Source organism: Centrocercus urophasianus, unplaced genomic scaffold (assembly GCF_019232065.1).
Source record: "Centrocercus urophasianus isolate 14NV4802_14NV808 unplaced genomic scaffold, USGS_Curo_1.0 seq_14, whole genome shotgun sequence".
NCBI classification, from domain to species: Eukaryota; Metazoa; Chordata; class Aves; order Galliformes; family Phasianidae; genus Centrocercus; species Centrocercus urophasianus.
Window position 1 is genome coordinate 37009660 of NW_024884586.1, and position 26946 is coordinate 37036605.

Below are 26946 nucleotides of genomic sequence, written 5' to 3' on the forward strand. Positions count from 1 at the left end.
TGGAGGCAAGAGGAGTTACTGACACAGTTGTTCAGTATACAGAACGCAGTCTTTGCTGTGGAAACTTTCTGTGGGTGCAAAACGCGGCGGGTGACAGAAATGAGGAGGTTACACATGAAGCGTTGCAGTGCTGTGACAACAATGGCAGCAGCAAGGCCAAGAGCTATTGGTTTTTCATGTTACAATTATGTGATTTATTGCTAAAAACTAACCCTATGTATGACTGGAGATGTATGCATGTGGACAAGAGGAAACCTGAAATAGAGTTGTTTTCAGCTGTAGAGAAAGAGGGGAAAAAAGGAAGGCAAAAAGTTGTGTTACCCATTCTTGTGAACCTGAGGTGTGTCTCACTGGGAATGAGAAGCCAGAGAGTTGTTAGGCAAGCACTTTTTTATTGTGACAGCTGGCCTCATTATGGCTTGTGGAGCTCAGGGGCTTTATAACCTGTGGTAAACAAGGCTGTACTTTTTATTTTGGGGGGGGAGGGGGGTGGGATTGAGAGGAGGAAGGGGGAATGTGGTTGTTAGTGCTGGAAACAACCACCACAGAGGGGATGGTGCAGCTGAGAAGGGAAGCTGCACTGTGTTGTGCTAAATCTAGAACTGCCTTCTTGCACACTGAATGCCATGAGAAGAAGCAGCATATGTTTGAAAAACTTAATTCCTACCTTTTGCAGCAGAATTTCTGCCTCTTTATCCAATATTTTGGAACTCAAGGAAAAAAAAAGATTAAAGTAATAAAGCCAGCATGTTCCCCATACAGGAAAAAAATATAGCAGGTCTGAATTGAAGGCGGGACTTAACTTCAGGGGCTCCGGTGAGTGAGCAGCATGAGCAGTGCACCAGGAAGAACCGTGCTAAGGAGGAACAGGACCCCTGAGAGGGAGAATGCATGGAAGAAACAGGTGACTGAAAAATAAACAGAAGCACAGCTGTGCTGCCCTTCTCCCCCTTTCTAGAACTTCAGAGGAAGTGGCATTCTGCTCTGATGGGAGAGCAGAAACAAGTTAAACATCCACAAGTTTTGATTTGGTGCACAAAATAATTCCTACCTCCATTTCAGGACTCCTTGGTATATGAGAGAAGTGTTGAATTTAAAAATAACAGACTTCAGGGCACAGTTAGCTTCAGCTGGTGATTGAGCACCTGGTGAAGGGCTGTGGCTGCTCAAGGAGCACGGGCAAATTGTTCACACCTGTGCTCCCCATGTGACCAGGAGGGGTGGAACCAGGGAGAAGCCCTGGGCTCATGTAAGGGCCACCTTCTGGAAGGGCAACAGCTCTTGTACTTTGGCTGCTGCTGGTGGAGGATTGCTGAACGGCCAGAGAGCCTCCTCTCCAGTTAGGTGAGTTCCTTTCTTCTTTCTGCATATGACTGTTGGCCTACCTGGGAATGCTTTGCCTGGTATTGCTAAGAACTTCTCAGAAGCAATTTTGCTTCTTCGTAAGCAGAATGCATACTTTTTAATGAAGATTTATAGCAAAACCAGCATCACCTGGAGTACCAGGTTATAAGGCTCCTAGAAAGTGCTGTGATGCTATTTAAAGTTCTGCACGTTCCCTGTAACATTTAGAATACTTTTAGAAAGACGAATACATGAATCGTAGCCTCATCTAACACATCCCACGCTGTGTTACTACAGGTAAAGGTGAGGTTGAGGCTGCAGGACTTCATTTTCCATGTAATTGGATTTCAGCAGCTGAGCATCTCCTGTTTGTTTCTGTGCTCTTACTGCCAGTTGCTGCTCTTGTCCTAAAACCTTCTGAAGCAGTTTGGGGCGCTCAGTAGCTGCAGCTACTCTGTTTCACACGATGCTCTAACTTCTGAGTACTTGAATGTCAAGACAGGGATGCTTAATGCAGTTGTTTGGGTACTTTCATATATTGTCTTACAGAATGAATACAGCATAATTACATTGTTAAATCATTACCTTATTTCATACTGCTTATCCATGAGCTTGCCTAAAGTTTTTTGGAATAGAAGCTAGTCACTGAGGATGTGCTTTCACAATTCTACTTTCTTTGGACAGGATTGAATACAGAACAGACCTTTCTCTTACGATAACTGCTTAGATTTGCATTGAGAGAGAGTAATCAATTATACAGTCTTGATTAAAAATGGGCTGCATTGAGATGTTCTAGAGATACAATTTCATTTTAAAATTCACAATAAGATTAAGAAAAAATAACTCAAGTTCCATTTGAATTATAAAAATTAAGGTATGTATTTCATAAATATTCATATCAAAAGCCATTTGTCAAAACATTCCAATACAAGTCCATAACAGGCGTCTTTCGAAGATGAGATTTGGCTTTTACCAACTGTTCATGAACAGATGCAACTTGCTGTGACTTGGTACTTAAATACACGTGCGTACCAAACTGGAGGAAATTACTGGGGTCTGCCAACTGGAAGAGTGGGGTACCTGAGGGGCAGATGTTTATTTCCTGCCTGGCTCACAAGGTGTAGTTAGCGCGTATGGAATCTCTGCTGAACTCTAGGGAATGTAACTTCAATCAATGGAATAAGAAATGTGAGCGGTGTACAACAGGACTGTGTTTGTAAGAGGGTTTATAAGAGAGAATCCTGTGGAAGTCAGCGCTACTTCAGTGAATGGATGCATTTTTGTGGGCTAAGTGCAGTTCTTGATCCCGGAATGCTTGCAGCTAGAACTCCATTTTGGTAGCAAGTTGTACAAAAGCTTGAGGAGAAGTAGACAATACTCAAGTCACAACAGAGTTCTTGTTTGAAAAGAGTTCTAAGTGTTAGCGTTAGAACTGGCTTTGTATTTTCTTCATCCTTATCTTCTCTTAAACCTCTAATAGTAGATCCAGCTCTTCCATAGGTACCCGCACTCTTAATTCTTTTTCAGTCATGAGATCAAGCGTCTCCTGCAGCTGCTCAGGGAAGTATTCCACTGCGTCCATGTAGAGTACCTAGAGAGGCAGTGTGGGAATGAGAACTTGCCATCTTTCTGTCAGAGCAACACAGACAGGGGAAGCAGGCAGACACGCAAACAGCCCTGGAGCCCTGTATACAAGAACAGTTGCATTTTAACTTGCCTATATGCTTCTGCTACTGCTGTGCTTATGTTAAATTTGGTTTGCAAGACTCAGCTGCCTCTGGGTCACACAGAGAGGACTGTTATCTCCTCATCTCATGCAGCACTTTTCGGTGCTGATTGTTATGTTTGTCTGCATTTCGGATGTTTATCTTTTGCAGGAAGTCTTACAGTAGTTCTTCAGAAAGGTCTACTTTCATTTACATGTTGGTCATTATGATAACTACTAAATTATTACTTTAAAAAAAAATACAACTTCAAAAACTAGAGTGGTAACAGGCTTTTTTATTCCTATGCTTACCTTTGCCCAAGGACAGCTTTGAATGGCTTTATAAAACAATCCTTTACTCTTTTCTTTTTTTCCAACTGAAACCTGTGTAAGGAAAAAAGTGTTCACGTTTCCATACAGTCATGGCTGAAATAACAGAACAACTATTTTAGACAAGGACATTACTACTGTAAAGCTTGGTGTTCCTCTACTGAGGAGCCCTTACAGCTACAAATAATAATAGCTGTACCGTTGGATCGGTCACGCTGCGCAACTGAAGATGTCTGAAGGGGGTTTCTGTGCAAATTCACAACCCACAGCTTCCACCACAGGAGCATCTTTGGTACCACAGAGGTGATAATGCATTCCTTTTGTGCACTGGTGTGTACTTCTCAGTATGACTGTTAAGGTTGGATCCCCTTACATATGAAAATGAGCAAGTTAAATGGCATGTCTGGAAGGAGTCACAACTTCTCCCTCGATCTATTCAACTATTTGATAAGGAAAACACAGCTATGAATTTTTTCAAAAAGAGGCAGAGAGATCAGAATGCTGAGCCAGTCTGCTTAACTTCAGTCATTCCAGTTATGGGTAAAAGCATTTACAGTCCCTTGAAATTTTTTGAGTTGGGCTGCTTTGAAAAACACCTTACAGGTATGGGATTTTATGACAACTCCAAAAAAAACCAATAATTCTAAGACACCAAAGATACACCAATTGTTTTGAGATGTTTGGAGAATAAGGGCTCTTCAGTCACAAGCTTACATTTTCTCTTGCTCTGACTGCTGCTGAAAACCAGATTCCATGTCAGTTCCTAAAATCCAGAAATTCTTTCTCGTATCACTGACACATTGCTTGCAGCAACTAGTTCTGGTGTCCTGTTCTCTTTACTGAATTCTTTACTGAATAGCAATGCGTTTCATTACTGGAAGCTCCACTCTCAGAGCTGTGCTAAAATCTGGCTGAACTGCTGGCTCGGTGCTGCCGTTGAGCTTGGAAAGAGCGGGCTCAGGAGGATCTTGGCACATACAACTAAATGAATGGAGGCTGCAAAGAGGACTAAGGCAGCTCTTCTCAGTGGTGCCCAGTGCCAGGACAAGAGGCATTGGGTACAAACTGGAACACAGGAGGTTCCATCTGAACATCAGGCAGCGCTTCTGTATATGTGCCTGAGCACTGGCAAAGGTTACCTGGAAAGGCAAGAAATTGCTAGCACCTATATGAAACCACATTATCAGAAGCTATCACTCCTTGTAATTCGTATGAATTAAGTTTTCCTTAATACTGCAAACAATAAGCAGCATTATAATTCAAAAATGTAACACCTTGAAAACGACATAAGCAGCGTTCCTTTTTTCCTGTGGTACTGTATATACTGTGCTGATGAGAAATTCCAGATATGATAACTACAGTAAAACTGACACCCTCTTCTTACCAGAAAGTTCAAATACATTCTCCACAGCAAGGGACAGTGGGTGCCATTTTCACTCTGAATCGCATGTTCAAATAGAGAGATAATCCTATTTGTTAACCCAGTTTCAGGAATAGTGGTATGTATTTCACCAACATCTGCCCTGGAACACAGAGGGGGGGAAGAAAAACACAGTCACTTAAACACAAGCTAAAGACCACATCCAGATGAAAGAGGGTAGAAATCAAGGCACTGTCTATGCATAGGGGTTTGTACTTCAGGCTATAACCTCTGAATGTTATAAAACATATCTGTGGTACTCACTAATCCAATCAGTGATTTTTCTAAGTAGAAACATCCATTAAAAGCAGATAAATTAAAGAATTTTTCTGTATTCACAGAGCAGCTCCTTCAAAGGGAGTAGAAAATTTCTCTGAGAGCAATGATCTGCTATCATCTGATCTTAAACCACTTATCTTTAGTCTTCATTCAAGATGATGCATCCTTTGAAATTTGGCACAGCAACCCAAATTTGAGCCCATGTCGGCAAGCTGCCTTTTGATGTCTGTTCAGATTCACCACTGGCACCTTTGTTTTGGATCAAGCCCTGGGTTACAGCTCTGAATCTCAACTGTGATTAAGTAGAAAACCATTTTATTTTTCACAGTTTCAAATCCTACATTTTCCAGACATAACAAGAGGGGTTTGTTTGTTTGTTTTTTAGCAATTACTTTCTACCTACAGCTGATACAGACTGCCTTATTTTTGATGTTTGCATTGAAGGAAGGAGTCTGCAGCACTTAGGGCAGTCTCACCCTGTGTGTTTTCCTTGACTCAGAGGTCATCTCTCTACTCTTGCAACATCCAACTCGTCTCTATAGAAGTGTGATCTATGGGAACAGCTACACCAACAGAGAATGATCCAGAAAAGAACTAAATGTCACAGAGAAAATAATCATTCTGGGATTTTAACATGGGTTTCCAGTAACAGTAATGAAAACCCATCACACTGTCGGTCTGTAATTAACAGCAAATCAAATTATAATCCTACTTTACATCTGATGGCTGTAGAATTCTAATTACAGTTTAGGATCACACTCACTGACTGCTCAGAAATGTCACTGTCATGAGTGCATGCCTGTTGCCAGACTATGGCAAAGCATGAAGTGGGCACACTTGTTTCAATGCATACTGATAACTCTGTAATTTCATGAAGTGCTAATATGGGAAGCTTACAGCTGTGTATGTTCAAGATATCATTTTCCTAGAAATTTCTGCTTCTATGGGAAACACAAAGAACCAAGCTGCCAACACTGGGGTATGTAGGTAGCACTAGAAAGGTACCTCCCAGTGATAAGTAGACAAGTTCAAGTTAAGGAGACCGAGTTTTAAGAATAAACACACACTTCTATTCCTCACAACTCCAACCCTTTCTTCCTTCCCCAAGAAAAAATATCTGAGTCCAGACCACACTGCAAATTCTGGAAATTTCCAGCCTCTTCCACCTCGTAACAGCCCCGTATGAGAACTGTACTCTCAAGCACTCACTCTGGAAACAGATCTACCACAACTGTGGTGTGACAAAGAAGTGAAGTAGGGCTGTGAGCTCAGCAAGAGGCCGTGATGCAGCTCTGTGTTACAGTACTTCTTGCTCGATGTACTGAAATGCAGCCATCTCTAAGCTTATGTCTGTTTTGACCATCTGAACAGATAGAGCTATTTAAAAGTTACTTAAAGATGTGCACCATCCTGCTGTCAGTGCTAAGTAGCCCAACACAAGCGATACACCATCTGATCCAGCAGAAAGGGCATAAGACTAAAATCTAGGCCTGTAACTCTGTTCAGGATTCTGTCTCACTGTCCAGCCTTGGACAAAGAACCCTGCTTAGTCACAGATTCTTCATCTGCAAAATGAGAATGATAGTAGTGTTTCCTCTCCTCTGTAAAGCAATCAGATATGTTAAAAGAAAAGCATAATCATAATGAGCTGCAAGATATTACCTCTGGACATTCTCAATAAGTTTTTTTCTCATCTGCTCTGCTTGGATGGCAAACAGCCACGGCTCTAAAGAGTTAGCAGACCTTGTGACACCATCGAAAAACCTCCGTGCCTTGCTAGCACTGTGAGACTTCTTCTGGCTCTGGATGTATGCTCTCCATAGAGCCTGGTTGCTAGGAAACTGTTTGAGGGCCTCTGTTAGTGCTTCTCGCAAAGGACTCAAAGGATAAGCACTAATTTTCATGTGGAATCTGAGTAAATTTGCACGCAGCAGTGTGACAGCCTCAAGAGCAGTGGGAAAATGCTGAATGCTGGAAGTCTCTGCAGTATTTTCACATTTCTGTACATGAGAAGCTTCAAGCTTTTCCAAAGCCTGTGCACACACTAATTCAGCAGCATCAATTCCAACAGTCAAATACTGGAACACTGCGTAACAGCCAACTAAGTTAACCAGTTGATTAGAATTACTGGCCCGATCCTGCTCAGAAACCGGTGCCTTACTGAAAGAATCTTGCAGTGCATGCTCGTATGTCTTACGAGCTTTCAAGATGCCAACAGACAGCACTTGTCCGTTGTAGGGCACGTATGGTCCGCTTTCAGTCAGTTTGGTCAACACGTGAACAGCACGTGACGTAACAGCTCCTTCTAGGCTTTGCAGTAGCTCCACTTCCAGCTGGGCATAAAGCAGACTGAGGCTGCACAGCTGGGGACTCTTCAGTCCTCCCGTCCCTGCTGTGCAGAGGGCTGTGTCAAACACCTTCCTAGCATCGTCAGTGTTACCAAGCAGCCACTCCAGGTAGGCGTAGAGTTTCCAGAGAGCGAGGTTATTTCTGTTGTCAGGTGCTTTAAGGAGATTCTTGGCCAATTTTTTACTTTTCCTCCCTTGAGCTTTCAGCTTCTTCTTCTTTTTTGTTTGGATACACTGAACTACCTGCAGGGGAGAATAAGCAGAACGTGTTCTGAGAGAGGTGAGGAAACAAAAAATATACTGTGAGATTTGGCCGTTGTTTTTATTTCATCGCTGTCTTTGATTTCACATCATTCTGCATTTCACCACTGGCCAAATCTGATGCTATTGAGTAAAGCTGTCAAGAGTTGTGTGTCAACAGCTCCCTTCTACGCACCCAAATTATGCAGGCTTATGATTCTTGTGCCTGCCACTGCATACATTAAATATTATCAAATGCCACTCCTTTCAAAGGCCAAACAGTCAAAAAAAAAAGGAGCTGCTAATCTGCAGTGGTCCAGAACAAAATATGAGATGCAAGTAGAAGCAACTTATGACCAGCACAATTAAACCTTCAAGTAGCTTTCACAGCAGAAATATGTTTTTGGGAAAAGCCTGCAGGTTTCATTGGAGACTTCCTGGTTAGGTAGTCTTTGGGCAAGAGACAGGGAACTTCTCCATATGGTAAACACAGCGTTAAAGTTTCTTAAAGGTTAGGACAAACTTGACTTCAGTGGGAATCTATTTGAACAGTGTTACGTAACTAAATGCATGCTCAAGTGATAAGGAGTTACTTCCTCCAATAACACTGCAATTGTAACTCACACAGGAAGTCATACACCTTATCACCTTATCCTGATAGGGTGATCATACCATGGTACTGGGGAATATGCACTTTGAAGAGCACTGATGAAAGTACTTGGCTCACACACTCTGCCTTGTAAAAAATGATTTGCATCCATTCTTGCCTAGCATATGAAGTATCTCATAGCAGGAGACAACATACTAACATCCATCCAAGACTGCAACAAATATTTTATTCCATGAAAATATGTGTCCATGTAACACAGACTGAAGAACAGGGTTTGTTTCTTTTCTTTTCTTAGTTGGCATTTACTACTTTGAATACCCAGTCCTATAAGACTTAATTTTCCTCAGTACTTATTTTACTCAGATGTAAACACACAAGAAAGTTACACAGCATAAAAGCAATTATATGCAGATTCCTCCTTACCTTAGATATTTCATACTGTAACCAACAAATGGACAGGTTTGACTTTTCCTTTCCTGAAAACAATGGAGATAGAACGTGAAAAACATTCTGTATGAACTCCTCTCCATCTTTACAGTGGCCTATGTGATGTCTCCTCCTTAGCATCGTGTCCATATGACCAATACTGCTGAATCCAGAAAGCGGCGTATCAATAGAAGTCAGTGGCTTTTCATCAGAAAGCACGTTGTCAAAGACATTATTTTCATCCATGGCAACATAGAGGTTGGGAGGAAAGAGCTTACTTATACATGGAACTCCCAGGAATTGCAAAAATGAATACACTAATTGATGCTGAATGTCCGGATTAGAAAGCTGGATTAAAGACGGCCCAAGATCATCAAATAATACCTAAAAATAAAATTAAAAACAAACTCAGTTAGTTTATGCAATCAAAATTCAACAAACCTGCAACTTAACTAACTAAAGAAACTTTTGAAGCCAAAAAGGATTTATAACTACTATTAAATAGTAAGGAATTTGATTCAAATTAAAAACAGGTCTAGAGAAGATACTGATGAGGCCATTTAACACATTTTTATTTGAAAATCAATGTTTGACTTGACCCAGCTCCCAAGAAGAAAAAGTTTCCAACTATGTGACTTGAAGCTAGCTGCAGGCAACAAAGCCTTTGTTTATTTAGTGCAGATATCTTTTTAAACAGAAGATCTGTGACATTTCTGATCTGTAACAGATGAGGGAAACCACAGAACACAAAGACAGACTGTTTGCCTACAGCCCTTTCCTAAGTTTACCATAGCATCCCCAACAATTTCAGCAGAGTCAGCACCAAACCTCAGGTGAATTTTGAATTACAAACAATTAAAAAAAAAAGAATTACTCCTTTAAAAATACCCATTGGCAATGAACTCAAATGCAAGGGTAATTTTTTAATCGCCCCTTGTTTTACTTTGCTATAGTGACCTGTCTTTCTGGATCTTCACAGTCTTCTTCTGCTTGATTTTTGGTTTTGTCTGGCCTCCAAGGTAACCAATGTCTTGATTCACGAGAATATTCAATATCCATCCAAATGTGCCACTTGGGGAGAGTTTTATCCTTTATTTCTTCATCCTCATCTATTTCTTCTTCATCATCATCGTCTAAAAATAAATCAGGGCACGCCCCACAATGCACCATTATTAAAGAAAAATTAATCTACCAAATCTATTTGACATACAATGTAACTATTTACAAATGTAAACAAATACAGTGCTAATCAAGCAGACATACGACAGTGCTGAACATTTTTACATCAGAGCTCTGGGCTTTGACACCAACTCTGTACTGTTTCTAAACTTTTTGAATGAGTGAATCAATGTCAGCATTCAAACTTTCTCATAGAGAATAAAATTAAATGCCAGCAGGCTGTGGGATACTCGACAACAGCAGTTTACAACCAGCAGCCAAGAGCCAGCAGCTACCTTTTCATGCAGTGCAGGTTCTTCACTTCATACCTTCATACCTTAGCGTGCTATCTCAAATGTGTTTTATGAATATTCATGAGAAAAATGCTGTAAGTAAAAAATATTATTATGATGTCAAACATTAAAAACAATGCTTGGCAATGTTGCTTTGAAATATCTTGTATTTCAAAATTGTAAGCAACGTGTAACAGAAACCAATGTGGTCAAACAGATACAAGAAGAAGTGTTTAACCACAGCCTTTTTTTTTTTTAACCACATTTGCTGATCTTAGATCTTAGACACTTAGATGTTACTGGAGTATTTTTTCTGTGACAGCACACCTTAATTTTGTGCTGTAACTGATGAGCACTTGTAAGTTAAAGAAAAGATGTATCTGTTTAAGAAATAGTCTTGACATGAAGGGAAGCACTGCAGATGACAGGACAGGGTGGGACTAAGCAGCAAGGAGGTGTTTTTTGCATCCCTTGTTGAGACAGCAACCTTCACTTCTACATGTTGCCTGCCTCAGAAGCACTCCAGTCAGAGGAAGAAGCAATTCCTTTATTCTCTGTGTCACACAGAGAAAGGCAAAGTTTTCCTTTTATTGCTATTCCTTTTATTGCTACTATTGCTACTATTATTTGCTGTAAGAAACCAAACTCATATGCTCCTACAATTAAACTAGGAAATGCATAGGCAACTATCATCTAAATAATATAATCCTAGCTGCTCTGTGATAACATAGTGTTAAGAGCTTCCTTTTACTTTAGATGGGCACAGGTCTGAACCAAACAGTCATGCCTTTCAGAACAGACTGCAGGATGTCCCTTCCCATCTCCCTCCTTTCTCTTCCCTAGGAAGGACAGCAGCATTCCATAAACAATAGGGGACATAAAACACTCAGACACATTTTTGAAGTGTGATATAGTTCATCTTGAGCTTGCTAATGCTTCTATGCAAAAACATGAGAAGAAATAGCTTGCATCATTCTAAATGAACTTTTTAGAAGAACACAATGACACACAACTACACACTGATATGGGCGTACCAGGATTGTCAAGAGCAACCCAGCCACCCTTTTCTTGTTGGTGCATCCATGCTCTCCAGCCTCTTGCTCCTTTTTCTCCAATTCGTGGTTCTCCACTATCCCAAAAGGGTTCAAAGAATTCCACCTGTTGTTTTTGGGCAGGGGAAACAAGAACAGAACATATTTAGAAAAATAATTTTTGCTATAATACAGACACTGACTAAATCAACGTTGGTTGTATCTGAAGTTTTTGTTAGATGCTGCTTAACAATCTGCAGCAACTCAAATCCTTTGGTTACACATGTGGCACAGCACAGCTGTCGTCAGCTGTGCTTATTAGCATAATGAGCATTTTGAAAAGGTATTAAGCTTTACAGAAAGCAGAAGACTTTTTTTTTTTTTTTTTTTTTTTTTGTCAAATGTCCTTTGCAGATTCTTCAAGGATAAGGATCTGAAGTCCTCAGGATGGGGCTCTCTGAACCCAAATTTTCCCTCCTCACATCTTTTTTGGATCCATGAAGAAATTGGTTCAAGCAGCGATGATTCAGATAACCACACTGCTATGGTCAAATCAAAATGCTACAGTCAGACACAAACGAGTGGACTGACATCAAGAAGAAAAGATCAGTTAATCATCTCTCATGTTTCAAGATGATCAACAACCTTAGGGCTTTTTTCAGTGAGTCAAAAGTCCATGGTTCTGAGCCTAACTCTGTCACTGCCTATATGCAATCTTCTCCTCTTTAGATTCAACTCCTACCCCAATTTCTGTATATTTAGCTCTTACTACCATCTCTTCTATTACATGCTTCTACTGTGTACCAAACCTTGGAATGGACATTGACATGGGACTCGAATACAAATGTTAACAACAAAATTTACTCTAAGAAAAAGTAAGCATCAACATATCAGAAAATGCAGGGTTTACAGCAACTGCAAAATCTAATTTCTGGTCCTTATGGATTTATTCTTTGCACCAAGTGAGAAAGTGAATTGCAGAAACAGTACGGAAACAATGAATTCAAGACTGAGTCATAATGTTTCTAAAAGAAGGCAGAGTTAAAGAGGTTCCACCAACTGTAAATCTAGCATTTTCTTATTTTCAGTAATTGCACTTCCCCGGCCTAGATACTGTCCTGTTAATTCTGATTTGTTCCATCTGCATTCTTATGACTTTCTGAACACTACAAATAATCACACCATTTTTTGTATGATTGGAAGTGTAACTCAGTTTTTGTGTGTGTGTAACTACACCAAACCTACCATCCTGCACAATAACTGAAGTCTAAACTTCTGGCACTTTAAGAGGACGCTGGTATTATCTAAACTCCAAGATGGCTTCCCTGGTAGTCAGTGGTGTTAATTTAGAGAACAAAAAAATGGTAGCTAAGTAGCAGATGCTAGAGAAGGTGGGGTAATAAAAGGATTTTTAATATTACCCAATTTTTGTCACTTACAGCAGGCTAACTGCTTAGCTGGTGCCTCTCTCCACCACTCATTAAAAAGGAAGTGGCTCCCAGCAAATCAGTGGGAGGATGCTATGCTGGCAATGGCCCACTCTCTGAATAATAGCTGACTGTTACTGGGGCCTGTGCCTAACAATCTCCTGAGCAAATCTAGAGAGAAGTGATTAAATACTTACATAGGATGTGCTGAATGGAATATCATGGGAAAACTAAAAGATGTTTTAAAGCATGAAGATGCTCCCCATGTAAATGTCAAAGAGTTACTGAGAACATATAAAGGAGAACCTAAGAAAGGCTACAAGAACTGTCTAGCACAAAAAGCTCTAATTTATAGGTCCTATCAGCTTTCTCCATCAACAACAGTAACAAGACAACAACAGGCTACTCTGGGAAAAAGTAGGAAAGCACTAATACCCAGACTTTGGTCAGCCAGCTGAATTTTCTCCATCTTTATTAGTAAGAAAGAGGACAAGAAATTACTGGTTATTTCACTTCCATTATGTATAGTGGAAGCATCAGTTTGACACACAGTTTCAGAGGACCCACAAGCATTTTTCCAATGCAGGCACCACCTTGAAGAACCACAAAGAAAGCTGTGATTCAAAATATTTTCCCCAAGTCCCTAAATTTCACCAATATTTTTCGGCCACAGCATTCTCTGTAATGCACAAGGACATAAACACGTTTGAATAGAAATTGCTACCTGTCCCTTTGTTGGCAGATCTTTTACGCTGTCAGGTTTAAAGAAGGTGAAGTCAATCAGAGCCTGAAACAAAGACACAGCCTTCTCCGAATGGCCAGCTTGTCTCAGAAAGTGGCACTGCTGAATAAAGATAGCTGCGAAGTAAAGGAGATGAAGAGTTAATATTTCAAAGAGTTTTGTTGTGAAGTATTTTATTACAGCCCACAAAAATACAAAACCCTAATTGGAGTGCTGTGCGGTGTAATTGTTCTGGAACGATACCAAAATCCAAAAGATGGGAATAACTGGCATCAAAGCATGTCAAAACTGTTGTAGCCTGATCAATCTGAAATCCTCTCAATTTCATGTTTAGATACACACATAACAATCTATGTTTATGTAACTGATTCTGATCCTTTTGTCTATCTATTTATATTAAGAAGTGGCAAGCTTCTTACCCCTTTCGTCTTATATTCAGATTTACATCAGATGCATGCATACAGAACTTGGAATTCAGGTAAAACATACAGACCAGGTGTTTAAATAAATCGTCCTGCAGAGCCACCAATTGTTTCTGATAAAGAAGAAAGACTTAAAGAGATTCCTGAAGGTATTTAAACAACAAGAAGTGTGTGTAATGCACCTAACAAACTGTAACCAGTGCAGACAATTTTCCCATCAATTCTGGTATTTAACTGCCACGGGGAAAAAAATGTTGTTTCCTAGCTAATGAAGTTTGATTAAAATTTTGTGATGAAAGAGATTACTTCATTGGGTCCTGCTGCTAAACAGAAGGCAAAAATAAATGATAAGCTAAGATTTTCTGTGTGATAAAAAAAACAACACATACTTGAAGCAAAACAAAGATGAGCATTTTTTGGTGGTAAATACTGAAGACATCATGAATGGGTATTTGGTTCACTCCACAATGCTAAGACCCTTCTGCAGAGGAACCTAAAAGATACGGATGTTTCTGCCCAAACCTCTACATACAATTTTAGAAGTAGGACTCCCTTCCCACAGAAAAACCCAAGAATGCTTATTTTCACTTGCTTTACATTCAGGGATCCCAGTAAATTTAAAATGTAACAAGTTCTATTAAACAGTTTGAAAACTGGCCTATAATTTTAAAACAAAACTAACCTACTTCCTCAACGTTTTTAACAAATAATTATTTCCAAGCAAAGTCCAATGCACTGCACGGAACTGCACACTAGATGGCGCAGTCCAACACTATTTAAAACCAGCTCTTAGATTTAATCACAATCAAAGGTCAAAGGTTGAAGACAGAAGTCCACCATACATCTACAGTGCTATTCCTCTCATAGCTCATTTGTGACATTCATAGTGCATTCATGTTAACAATAAATGAATAAAATGGTCATTTGCCTAGTAAGTATGCTGTCAGCTCAACATTAGCTGAAGAATTGCACAGGCGTCGTACTGAAACAAGCAAACAAACAACCAAAGCACCTGTCAGACCAAAAAAAACTCCACACTGGAAGCTTCTCCACTCCTATTATTTGAATTTCAAAGTGCAGTGGGAGAGAAGGAAGTAAGAAATCCAGAAAAACAAAGGAAACTAGGAAAAAAAAAAAAAAAAAGGGGGAAAAAATTCTCAGCAGTGCTTGTAAACAAATGGCTACAGTGTTAATACGTAAGCAGAAATTAAGAGTGAACTGAAACACAAGACGAGTTGATTTTCTTTTCTAACTATCTATAAAGGTAGACATGTCAAGAAACAAGTATTCTGAAACCATCAATCAACATAAAAATATTCAATTAGTTGAAGAGATGATAGAAAAAAAAGTTTCTCATAGCAGTTACCAAGTCACATATGTTCTGCACAGGGAAAAAATGAAAGAAAAACCATTCTGTTTGCAAAATACAGAAGGCTGAATGAAACATCTATCCTGAAAAGCAGCCATTGCAATTGGTGTACAAAGTGATTGAAATATTAGAAATCAGAAGCAGTCTGACCAATCAGAAAATACCAGGCAGTGCAACAGCCACCTGCCAGCACAGGACTTTTCCTTTACAGCACATTTTCCAGTGCTTGATCCAAAATGAATCAGAAGACCGTAACAGATCTGAAATTGAAAATAGTTTATAACCCAGCAGCTCAATCTTAAAATCCCAGATTGGATGCTGTATAACAGATAGCATCATTTCTCAAACAGCAGTTACAGGATTTGGACAAAAATAGAGACTTTTTCAACTGTGCCACAAATGAAGCAGCATGAACTACATCGCAATAGACAAATAAACCCATATTCATGGTGATACTATTATTTCCCCCCTCAGAGTATTCATAGATTAATGATCACAGTGACTCTTTGAGGTAGAGAAGCATAATTGAAATGGGATATGTCACATTCCTTTGGCTCCAAATAAATCTAAAGGCTGTGCCAGAACTGAGCAAAACCTGCTTCTTCCCTGGATCCAGTCCAGCATCCTAACCATCCGACTAACCATCCTTCTAGGGATAATTATATAATAAACTCTAACTGGTAGATAAACACATCTAATAAACACAAAAGGCACGATCACATGCTATTACAGTTCAGGATTCTGAATCTACTAATTGGGACTCTTGAGAAAACTTACTACCCTTCTGTTTTCTGTATTCAAGTAATTAATCAATAACCTTTTGTATAAAAGGAATTGTTTCTTTCACAAGCCAACCTTTTTTTTTCCCTTATTCTTTTTTACACTTTTTAAAGATAAAGCACATCTCTTGGCTGTTGACTGCATTTCTTCAGCCTTGACATTTGTACTGTAAACTACTCAGCACATTAGACTTTTCTGGATGTTACATCACAAAATCTTCAGGGAAAGACAGCATCTGGTGCATCCATATTTGGGTGGAATATCTGCATTAATTCTCAGCTAAAAACTCAAGACTTTGAAAAGGTAACAGAATTCCCATAATAGATAGGAAAACCTACTCTTCTAGGGAATGTAGTCAACTTTTATGAAGACCTTTCCAGTGGTAACACAAAACAGAGAGAAGGAACCTTACCAAGCATGGCTTCTTCTGTGCCAGGCAGTGGAGGATGTGATACCATGCTGCCATCCTGTACAGCTGCCAAGGTAGTCAAACATTTTCCATAGAGGCTATTGATTTTAGAAACAGAAAAGGTACTGAATTGACTCTGGCAGAACAGGAGATATTTCTTCCACAGCTCTGGATTATTGGGATGTATGAAAATTAGCTTCTGCCATTCTTTGATCACAGCTGGTGATTCCCAGAATTCCGTGCAAACACTCAGCCTGGCGAGTTTCAGATCAACATTACTTGGATTGCTTTCAATTGCCCTCTCTAAAATAGCTAGTTTCTTCTCCAAGATTAACTTCAGTGATTTTCTTCTTACTTCCTGCTCTCCCACACTGGCATAAGGGCTAGGTCCTCTCATTAATTCATCCTTTAAACAAAACAAAGATCACAACAAAATTAGGAAGAATCATCACGAGAAGAATGCTGACACTTGTGAAATGAACTAACAGCTCGTTCTATGTAGCAGATTCATAGTGAAATATAATGTTTGTGTACTTATTACTCAGAAAGAAGCAATCTGTCAATACACATACCTGAAATGAAACAAAATTCATCCAAGCCTGAATATCTCTTGGGTTTTCTCTGACTTTCTTATTATGTTCTTCCACTTTTGTCATTAGAATGGGGTTAACATTTATCCCAGGCTCTTGAAACGCCTGCTGTGTGTTTACAGGCTCATGTTCTTCACCTTTGTACCCTTTTCCTTGTAGCCACTCTGTAGTTGATGGATCATAAATCCCAAGAGGATTTACTTCTGTTGTGTCAGAAGGATCGCTGGCTTCCACATGGAAAACTGGTATAAATGCAGCTGGCTCAGATGGAGAACTTTTATTGCAAACAGGAATCCCATCTGTGTTCAGGCTCTTCACATTGCTCTTTGAGAAGTAGCGCTCAGGTCGCCTCTGCAATTGCTTCTTCTCTGATGTTGTGCTGTCCCAAGATATACACTGTTTCTTTGCATCTATGCCAAGACAGGACTCTCCTCTCCTTTTGTATCTTAGAAGGAAAAATACAATTAAACATCTTCTAAAGCACACATTAGAAAAAAATAACTCATTTCTGAAAGAAAACATGAAAGAAGTACATAAATTCAAATTGACTCAAATGACATATGCATAGAGCTTCAAAAGTGTAAGAACTTGGCAAATTTCTTCTTATTTAATGCACCAATGTAATTATTTTTGCAGTGACATCAGAATTTATACTATCACTCTAAGCTTACTCTCAGTTCAACAGTATCTGTCATGCTTGCAGAGGAAAAATTATTTTTTCCTCCTATCACTTTAAGCCATCCAGGCAGACAATATTGGGCAAAGATGAACAATCCTGTCTACAGCAAAACAAATGTTCAATCAAAATATGAAAGTGTTCTTTATTCCCATTATTTCAATTATAATTTCAATTATTTTAAGATATTTCCACCCAAAGCAAAGTTAAACTCTGAAATAAGCTGTTCAGATATTTTCTCATCTTCGTACACATTTGAATTGTCAAACATTTCACAATCAGTCTCAATTTAACAAGTCTTGCAGAGATTCCATGACAGTTTGAATACCAATACAAACAGATTCATTGTACCTTGCAATGTCCCCTCGATACAGGGATTTGTAGGCCCAGTTTGCAGGGTCTGATTTTTTGTCTATTCTGAAAGTTTCTGCTGTGAAAGCCTGGACATCATCCAGCCAAACAAAGCGGTTGCTGGTAAGATTTGATGTTTTATCATCTAGACTGATGAAAACAAGAAGTATACTGTAGTTATTCATGTGCATATTCAGCATTACAAAAACAAGAAGCATTGCATTTCTGTAGTTCACAATAACTTAATTTACCCAAAGCCATGGCACATGATTCCTTACTGCAAAGTCAGTCAAACACTAGGAAAACAAAACAACCAAGCAGAAATACACAAATAGGGCCATCAAAAGAGACCAAAAATATGTCTAGCATTTTCAAGAACTGGACTGAAAATTAATAAACAGATTTAACAAATTAATTCCTTGATAAATTATGTTTTTAAAACAATACTTTATTACTTTTCTAACTTAATTGTCTCACTAAGATGCTACAAGAAAGAAAAAGAGGATAACTTGTAAGAGGATTATAGAATCAAAGAATGGTGGTATGGCAGTAGAGGCTGAAAAATAGCATTTTGTGGTTGAGAATTTGCTCTATCAAACAGTGTTCTTGTGCTCTTTGTATCTGTTGTCGTTTCCACTAGTAAATAGGAGGCATTACTTTCGGAGCAACCTGTAGATGAGAGAACTCAAGTGGAAATTGCACTTGGCTGAGGTCTAGAGGAAACCACGAACTTCCAGTCTGAATTCAGTACAACTACTTAACTTAGTGAATGAGTTTTAATTCCTCAGAAGTTTTCAAAGCCTTCAAGATACTCAAAATAGGTCTCCAAACATCTTCAAAACTGTTTCATTATGACCATGTTTTGTTTTAAAGAACAGCACTTCACAGAATATTTTAGTCACAGTATTTCAGAAATAACCTATCAAGTGTTTCCAACTCCTTTTCATTGTTTCAAAGATAGGTTTGATCACTTAAAGCATAGGGAAAAAGACATAAACAAAACAAACACCAGAAGCAAAAATCTCATTCATTAGGCAGAAAAAAAAAAAAAAAAAAAAAAAACAACCCCCAAAAAAGTGAAAAATACACTGAATTTAGATCCTGTATAGCATTAATAAGTACATACTTTGTGGCAGCTTTGTCCTTGATATGCTTCGTGTCCAGGTCTGATTCGCTGCTACTGGAGTCCCCCTTGGCTTTCTTTTTTGTCTTAGAGTGGTGATGCTTTTTCTTTTTCTTTTTCCTTTTCTTAGTTGACTTTTTCAGACTCTCATCTGTATCACTTTCCCCTGATAAATCTGATCTTGAAGTATTCCTATTTGGAAACAGGTATATACTTAGATATCTGAGTAGTAAAACTGTAAAGAGGCATCACTGTAAGAAAGCTCATAATTATGTTCCCCTTCACCTTTGTTCTGTCTGTATTTTGGGAGAAGAGAGTTATCAGCAAGCCATTCAATGAAATACAATAAATCTGCAGTAAATAACACACAGCAATATAATAATAATGATAAACAACAAGATTTTTTTGACATACTATTTTGCAAAGTTGAATTAAGCACGGTGAGTTTATTATATCATTACTTTTGAAGGGTAATCTGTAGATTCCTTAGTTTTGTGACATAAAAACTTCGAAAATGTATTGAAAAATAGAGTACATGACTGATAAACAGAACTGTGATGGCATTTATCTCAAACAACACATGCAAATGTAAGCAGAAGCATACGGAAAGAGGTATTCAACTGTGATTCTTATAATAAAGACATTCTGTCTCATTTCCACCAACAGTCAACATGAATGTGAGAGCTTGTATCAAATTAAACATGACTAAGTTTTCATACTTGGCAGCTACAACTGGATTCCATAAATTATTAGGTTTTAGTTGTAGTCTAGATATGTCAAGTGTAGCAACTGTTCCGGCAAAGGTACTGAAATCAACCAGCCCTTCAGCAAATACGGTGCTGAGAGCACATTTTTGTAAAAGGGTAAAATCAGGCACTTCAGTGATGAGCACGCTCTATGCAGCTGCACAATTTGATACATGTAATATCTCATTAATTCACATCTTTTTAACTAGTTCTTAAAAAGTAAAATAATTCCTATACTTGACTGTGAAATGGTTGACTGAACTGGTTTTCACAGAATAATCACAGTGATGATCCTTAATCTTTACATTATTTCAAGGGCCACAGGACGTTCAGAAGCTAATGAAGAATCATCACTCAGCCCCCTTTCCTGCCAAAATAACAAAGAATTAAATGTGGCTGTGAGAAAACGAAAATGGGAATGTAATTACGTAAGTATAATTTCTCATTATTTTAAGTTAAAGGACATGGAAGTGTTATTCATACTTCTATATATGACTCAGCTCAGGACTTTTAAAATAGTGAACAGTGAAATGAAAAGCGGCGCTAAAAGCTCCTGATTCTGGTCTCACATAACAAAAGATAAGCAGGACATCAGAAAGAGGCTATTTAATGAAAGAGATACTGAAGTACATTCTACCTTCTTAGTGGTGATTTTTCAGGGGTGAGATTTGCAGCTTCTGCAGTGCGCTGATGCAGTAACAGGGCATCTTCCGTAGAGAAGCTTGGGTTACTAAGCCAGTCCAGTTCTGCAGGTAAAAAGGAGATCGGTGCAAACTAATTTGCTGTGGTTTTTTTAAAGTTGGGGGGTTAATCTAATCAACAGACAGCTAAATTTACAGCACATGTCACTAAGTCATGAGGAATAGTTGAGCGTTGGAGAGCAGCCCATCAGATTTCCATTTAGCAGAACGCCAGGTTTCAATAAGGTAAAATGTTTAGGAGCTGGAATCTTCTAGAGACATCAATCTAAGCTTTTAAAAAGACACTATGTAACAACACTTAAAAGTTCATACTGAAAGCAGATAACACATTTCATATACTGCTATATACTTGGAAAAAAATAATCTCTCCCATGCCCATTTAACATAGAAAAATTCTAACTTTGAAAGTAAATTTGAAAAAAAAATAGAGAAGGATGTAATTACATGAGAGGAGTTGTTAATGAATGTAATGCAACATATGCAAACTTAGAAAATTACAAAATACACTTTATTCACTGTATGGAAAATATATGTAACACTATTTTACTGATAGGGAAAACCATTACTGATAAGAACACTCAAATGTTTTACACAAGATCAAAGCATTTCTCTGGATTCTCAGTTCTTTAACCACTGTAGTATCATTACCCTTTGAAACTGTGTGAGAAAAGGCTAACTGATGTTCGTGTGGATGCTTTGGTTGGCGTTTAGCATCTAGACCAAACATTTCAGTCATTAGATAAGGTGCTGACAAGATGTAAAGATGTGGTTTTGCCATAACTTCACTGATATTAAAACTCCTATTTTCATAAAGGAAACATGGAAATTTCTAAGTGTGTGAAAGTTGCTAACATTTAATGAGCAATGCTATTTAGCAGAAGCACGGTGTGTAACAGCAGCCTTGCCAGTGCCACGCCATGCAAGTGGACAAAAGGAACGCATTTCATCTCCGTGCTCTTTACAACCATTTTTGCCTCCATGTTCTTCCTGTCACATTCTTGTCTTTGTGTTTTTGACTACACTGACCTCTAATCCTTAAATAGCACTAACTCACTGGCTGCCAAGCCATACATCTCTCCTCCTTCAGAGTTCTTCTTTCAGAAATATCTCTTCATACCATACTTCTTTCTCCTGTCTCGTGTCTCTGACTTGTTGTCCACAAAAGGCTTTAAAATGGAGCAGGCTACAGAGCAGCTTGCTAACCTAATATGAACTCTCAAATCCCCATAATCAAGCACGGCTCCATCCTCATTCCCCAGGAGATGGGAAGCCCAAGGAGAGCTCCTCCCAGCTCATGCTGAACCTCCATCCTGGGGCGCTGAGACGCAGCCACTCTGCCCAGCCCGACCCACCCCTGCACAGCACTCTTGTTCTCAGCTCACTGAAACCTAACAGGCAAAACTGAATGATGAAAACTCAGTCTGTTGTGATTGTGTCCCTTTGCCTGGCAACTGGAACCACCACACCTAAGGCAAATATTGCCATCCTTTGGTGCCAATCAGCACAAGAAGCTTTTTTTTTTTTTTATTTCCCTCCAAGGAAATTCCTTAACTGTTCCACATGTGAAACACACAGGACTAAAATTCTAACCTGAAAACTCCATCCCTAATTGAGATAATTTAATAACTGTCTCATAGCAGAGCGCTGCTTTGCACAGGAGATATCTCGACCAGATTAATTTACTGTGATGTTGATTTAAAAAAATTGCTATTTTCCATACGTTCAATTATTTCTGCTCACGTTGGTATTGAAGAAGCAGGGTAAAGAATACAGGAACAAAATGCAGCCCTACAATATTTTTCTGCTGGTCACACTCTGGTGTTCCTTACACACAGACAAATTTAGAGAAGATAAATCAGCCCAGAGAACTCCAGATTTAAGTAAATACAACTAATCTGTGCATAAGAACTTTATTTACTTACAGATATAAAGGATAAGTCCAATTCCTTTAAAAAGAATCCATCACTGTTCAGATTTGCATAGTATCACCCAGATCCGCCCAACAAAGCAGGGAAATTTACTGGTTGGCAGTCAGTGGTGTAAAGGCTCATGACTAAAGAACTAGAACTCATTAGCAGACAGAGCTCCTCAAAATCATTACATCTATTTCAAAGACATGCAGAACATTATCCAATTTGTCACTGGCCAGATCTTTCATAATGTACTCCAGGCAAGAAAATCTTCTCCGTAGAATTTGATAAACTGCTGTTTCCCTTTCCAATATGTAATAATTCATTCACTAGTGTTATTTATTTTGGCAGGAATTTATTGTAATATAGTTCTGTATTGATTTGAATGAAATATTATGGTTCAAAACCACTTGAAATATATTAATACCGATACTCACAACACTTAATAAAACACTGGCTTAGGCTTGTCAGAGAAAAAGGTAAGCCAAAGCAAAAAGAAGTTAAATTTCTTTCATAAGCACACAGAACTGCTGGGATGAGATCCAAAATTCAAGCCTTACAGTACCCAGACCACTAGGAAAAAAGTCTACGACATTAGAAGATGTTAGGTCAAGATCTTAAACATGTTATACATCACAAAAGAGGTTTTTTTCATTGATTTCGAAAGCATAGTATCTGGCCCTCCAATAATTAATGCAGGTAATGCATTTTTCAATATTACTTGACCATGTAAACATATTAGGTGCAGAATGCCCAAACAAGGAGAAAAAATGTCTGTACAACAGGTATGTTAACTTTTATAACCTTGAGAGTTAAGGCATTACGGTTCTAAATAATTTTCAAATGGAGGTACAGGTCCTAAGCAGCACTAACAGTGTCAGTCTGAAAACTAAAACAAAAACAAAACAAACAAAAAAACACACAACTCACTGATATATATTTCTCTTTAATTGCATTATTTGTTAAATCTCTGTTCATTTTATCAGTTTAATCAAGAAAGTAGTAAAGCTTCAGCTGCTTTAAAAGAAACAATAAAACCTGGGGCTGATCAACCATATAAATTTCCCTGAGGCACAACCCACTCTTGAAGTCTGCAAGTCACTCCCGACAGCACCTATAGCTGATCTGGCAGAAGAGTGAAACACCGTCTTTACATTTCTCTGTTTGGAAGGCTGACAGGAATCACATTCTTACATGAAGAGTGAGTTGGTGAAACTCCTGCTTTTCCTTCTCCCTCATAAGTCAGCAAACGAATCTTGCAGCTTACAAAAGAACGAAGCCTGGATTTCTGAGCTGTATCCTAAATCCTTTTTACTGCCAACTCCTGCCACAGCTTCAGGAATTACCTGGGTTCTCCAGACCCTTCTACTTCCCCACATCCCATCACCATTGCCAGGGCAGCATGCAATCTGTGCTGCACCAGATGCTTATTAGTTGGCCAATGTGTGCATGATCAATGCCAAGCAGTTCAATTCGCGTTACAGCCTCTCTTGCAGGAGTGGCACTCACACAGATTTCTCTTTTCTAAGCAACCGTAGATTTTTGTCAAATCTCTGGATTTGCCACTTTTACTTCCCACTCAAAATGAAATTTATTGAAAGGGTTAAAAATATTGAAGGGGAAAAGAGAGATACTAAGGGAGCAGGCCAGCAAACATGAGATTCACTTCCGTAGGAAATTTGCATTAAATATAGCAAAATAACAGCTACTAAAATCTGTAAGTGTTGTTAACAATGTTCTAAGATGCTGGATTAGCTTTACCTGTTACTCCCTTACTGATGTGAAGTCACTCACTAAACATGTTGCAATACACTTAGAGTGGTGAGCATAACCAGATTTCTTGATAGCTCAAATGGGTGTTTCAGTGCCTTACAGAAAGCTCACCTTGAGAAATGGGGTCATAAGCATTAATCCCTGACTGCCTGTAGCTTCATTTTACCTGAAAGATGAGATCTAGCTCCATTTTTAAAATATTGAAGAATTACACTGCAGGCTCCAACCCCTGTAGCACAGTCAATATGTCTCTGTGGGCACATGAGTGAAATGGTTAGAATTCTCCAACTACAGTGTTTTCTGAACAATTTAATCAAACCGACCGAATACTTTGGAAAGAACTGAACCATTTTTTCCATTACACAACATGCAAGCCCAAACTTCCTTGTAAATCTCTCCAGTGCATCAGTTAGCTGGATACAAACATTTCAAACATCAAAATGGATTCCAAACTTTATATGCTACCATCTTAATGTTTTCTGCTTGTCAGTTGTCAAAAAAGCTTAGTATTCTCGCAAAACAGACATATGTTCTGAGAGAACGTAACAAATGAAAGACGTAAAACATTTATTTTGTGATGCATGTACTTGTTATTCCTCTAGAAGCAATCTAATGGGGTTTTTCATACTTTCCCCAAAATAATAAAAAATAATAACAATTACAGTGCATATCTACAGGGACAATTTTTAAGAGTTACAGAGTTGTGCAAAGAACTTTTGCTGCCTTTCAGAATCCTGAAAATCTGCTTTTAGCAATAATCAGTGCATTATCTTAACTATAAAATACTTTGGATTGTAAATGATGCTGTGCATAATGCTTACATTATTGTTGGTGGGGTTAATTATTACCACTGCTCTGTTCACTACAGCTACTGATAAATTTGTAATCAAGCCTTAATCTTCACAATCTAACTGAAAGAAAAAGTATACAATATTACTTTGAACTCCAGAAGATGCTGAAATTCAACCATCTAGCAGGACAGGACGAAGTACAGCCAAACTTCTATTCCAGAGAGCACTTAGATTTATATAAACAGGTTATGAAAGCTTGTAACAATGTCAGACAGAGGTGAGAAGAACCACACAGGGCAAGAATGTTTACATTACTACCTCAGTTTTTATGATAAAACTACTAAGCAGTCCTGAGTGTATCACGTTAAAAAACACACACTCAGTGATCTCCGTATCATGATGGACTTTGGCTTCATATCAGCTCTGAGGAAGCAGAGCCCATCTATCAAAGATACTGAAGTTGCCCATCAAGTTCTCAAGTTCTCACAAGCTGAATGTGTGAAATTTGATATATGCCACCATAAATGTGGTTCTGAGTTAATACCTAATTTTTATGACTTATACTGAAACACGATACTTGAAAACTAAGTACGAAAGTGGCTAAAACATAAAACGAACAAATGACGGTTCTTAAAGCTATGCCAATATTTATACAAAAAACATCCAGTAAACCAAAATGTAACTCGTAAACAATTAAAAAAAATATATAAAAAAAAAATCTAGAAATCTAGACCTGAAACTAAGCCACTAAGCCTCAAACATCTTTTTCTATGTAACTTGATCTTCTGGACAGGCAGTCTGTGGTGACACATTCTGAATGGCAAACCTAAAGGGATCCATTATCAGAGTTTTAAAATTTAAGCAGAGGCCTCACTATTAGAGAAATCTCACTGCACCTCTGCTTGGCACAGCAGCTCCTCTCTTCCTAGAAGCTATAATTTGGGATCTTATTCAGTCCACTGTTCCCTGCACCAAGGGTAATTAGCAGAAAGGCTTCCCAGCATGGCTAATGCATCTCTGTACCAGCAGAGATTGCAGTACCAACAGCTGCAATACCATCAGGGAAATGTGGAGCTGGTAAGGACCTGGCAACAAGCTAACCCAGCCTGTGCTCCTAAAAGCCTTACAAACTCACTGTGATGACTGGACCAAGCATACAAGAAATCAACCCCAGACAAACAATTATCTTTGAGCTTCCCCTTCATTATATAGAGTTCTTTACTCATTTAATAGAAGTACAACTCACTAGACAGCAACCATGACAGTCAGAAATACAAACTGAATTATCATTTCCGTAATAGCCTTCCAAAAATGATCCTTTGCAGCTCTAAATGCGACTAAGGAAATTGAGATAACACAGTAAGTATTGTTTTTTATGCTGTCCAGGCTAGCGAGGAAAAAACACTCATTTGCTGCATAAAACAAAGCACACCTTCTCTACCAGACACAAAGCTGACTTTCCAAACAAAGATGGGCATTTCTACAGCCATGCTTCCAGGCAGAGCTGGGATCAAAGCGAGCACAACCAAAGCACAGTAGAGAACGCAGCAGGCGAGGGCGGGGCCAAGGCGAGCGAGGCCCCTCCCTATAAAGCAGCCCTCAGGCGCGCTCTCGGCATCGGTTGCGCTCCCCGCGGACCCTGAAAGCAAAGCGCCGTTGTCGCGCACAGGACCCAGCAGCAGCACAGCGGGCCGGCCGACCGGCCGGAGCGGGGCTGCACGAACCGGCACGGCGCAGGAAGCTCCCTAGACAAGCGGAAGGGCTCAGCAGGGCCGGGCCGCGGAGCGCTACTGGGAGGAAGAGAATTCCCCGTAACTGTACCTTTCCTGGAGCCCTCGCTGCTGCCGGCTGGGGCCTCCCCGGGCTCTGGGGCACCGGCGAAAGCCGGGAACAAGGCCATGTCCCAGCTCTCGCCAGCAGTACCTGCCCGAAGTGCCCCGCGGAGCGACGGA

General features: G+C 39.2%; 1 protein-coding gene across 3 annotated transcripts; it reads right to left on the reverse strand.

Annotated features, from left to right (window-relative positions):
* Positions 1–3: 3 nt before the first annotated feature.
* NRDE2 (NRDE-2, necessary for RNA interference, domain containing) lies at positions 4–26946 on the reverse strand. 3 transcript variants are annotated; one of them, XM_042813725.1, is made up of 14 exons: positions 26816–26946; positions 20457–20565; positions 19077–19265; positions 17951–18100; positions 16906–17368; positions 16337–16739; positions 13336–13469; positions 11188–11311; positions 9660–9835; positions 8700–9086; positions 6741–7669; positions 4764–4902; positions 3362–3433; positions 4–2935 (listed from the first exon to the last, which is right to left on the reverse strand). In XM_042813725.1, the coding sequence occupies exons 1-14, from the start codon at positions 26892–26894 to the stop codon at positions 2810–2812; spliced, it is 3480 nt and encodes a 1159-aa protein (XP_042669659.1). In that variant the 5' UTR covers positions 26895–26946; the 3' UTR covers positions 4–2809. The 3 variants fall into 3 exon arrangements, with proteins under 3 accessions (XP_042669659.1, XP_042669660.1, XP_042669661.1); XM_042813726.1 differs by lacking the exons at positions 4–2935; positions 3362–3433 and having other exon boundaries at positions 4806–4897; XM_042813727.1 differs by lacking the exons at positions 4–2935; positions 3362–3433; positions 4764–4902 and adding an exon at positions 4909–5370.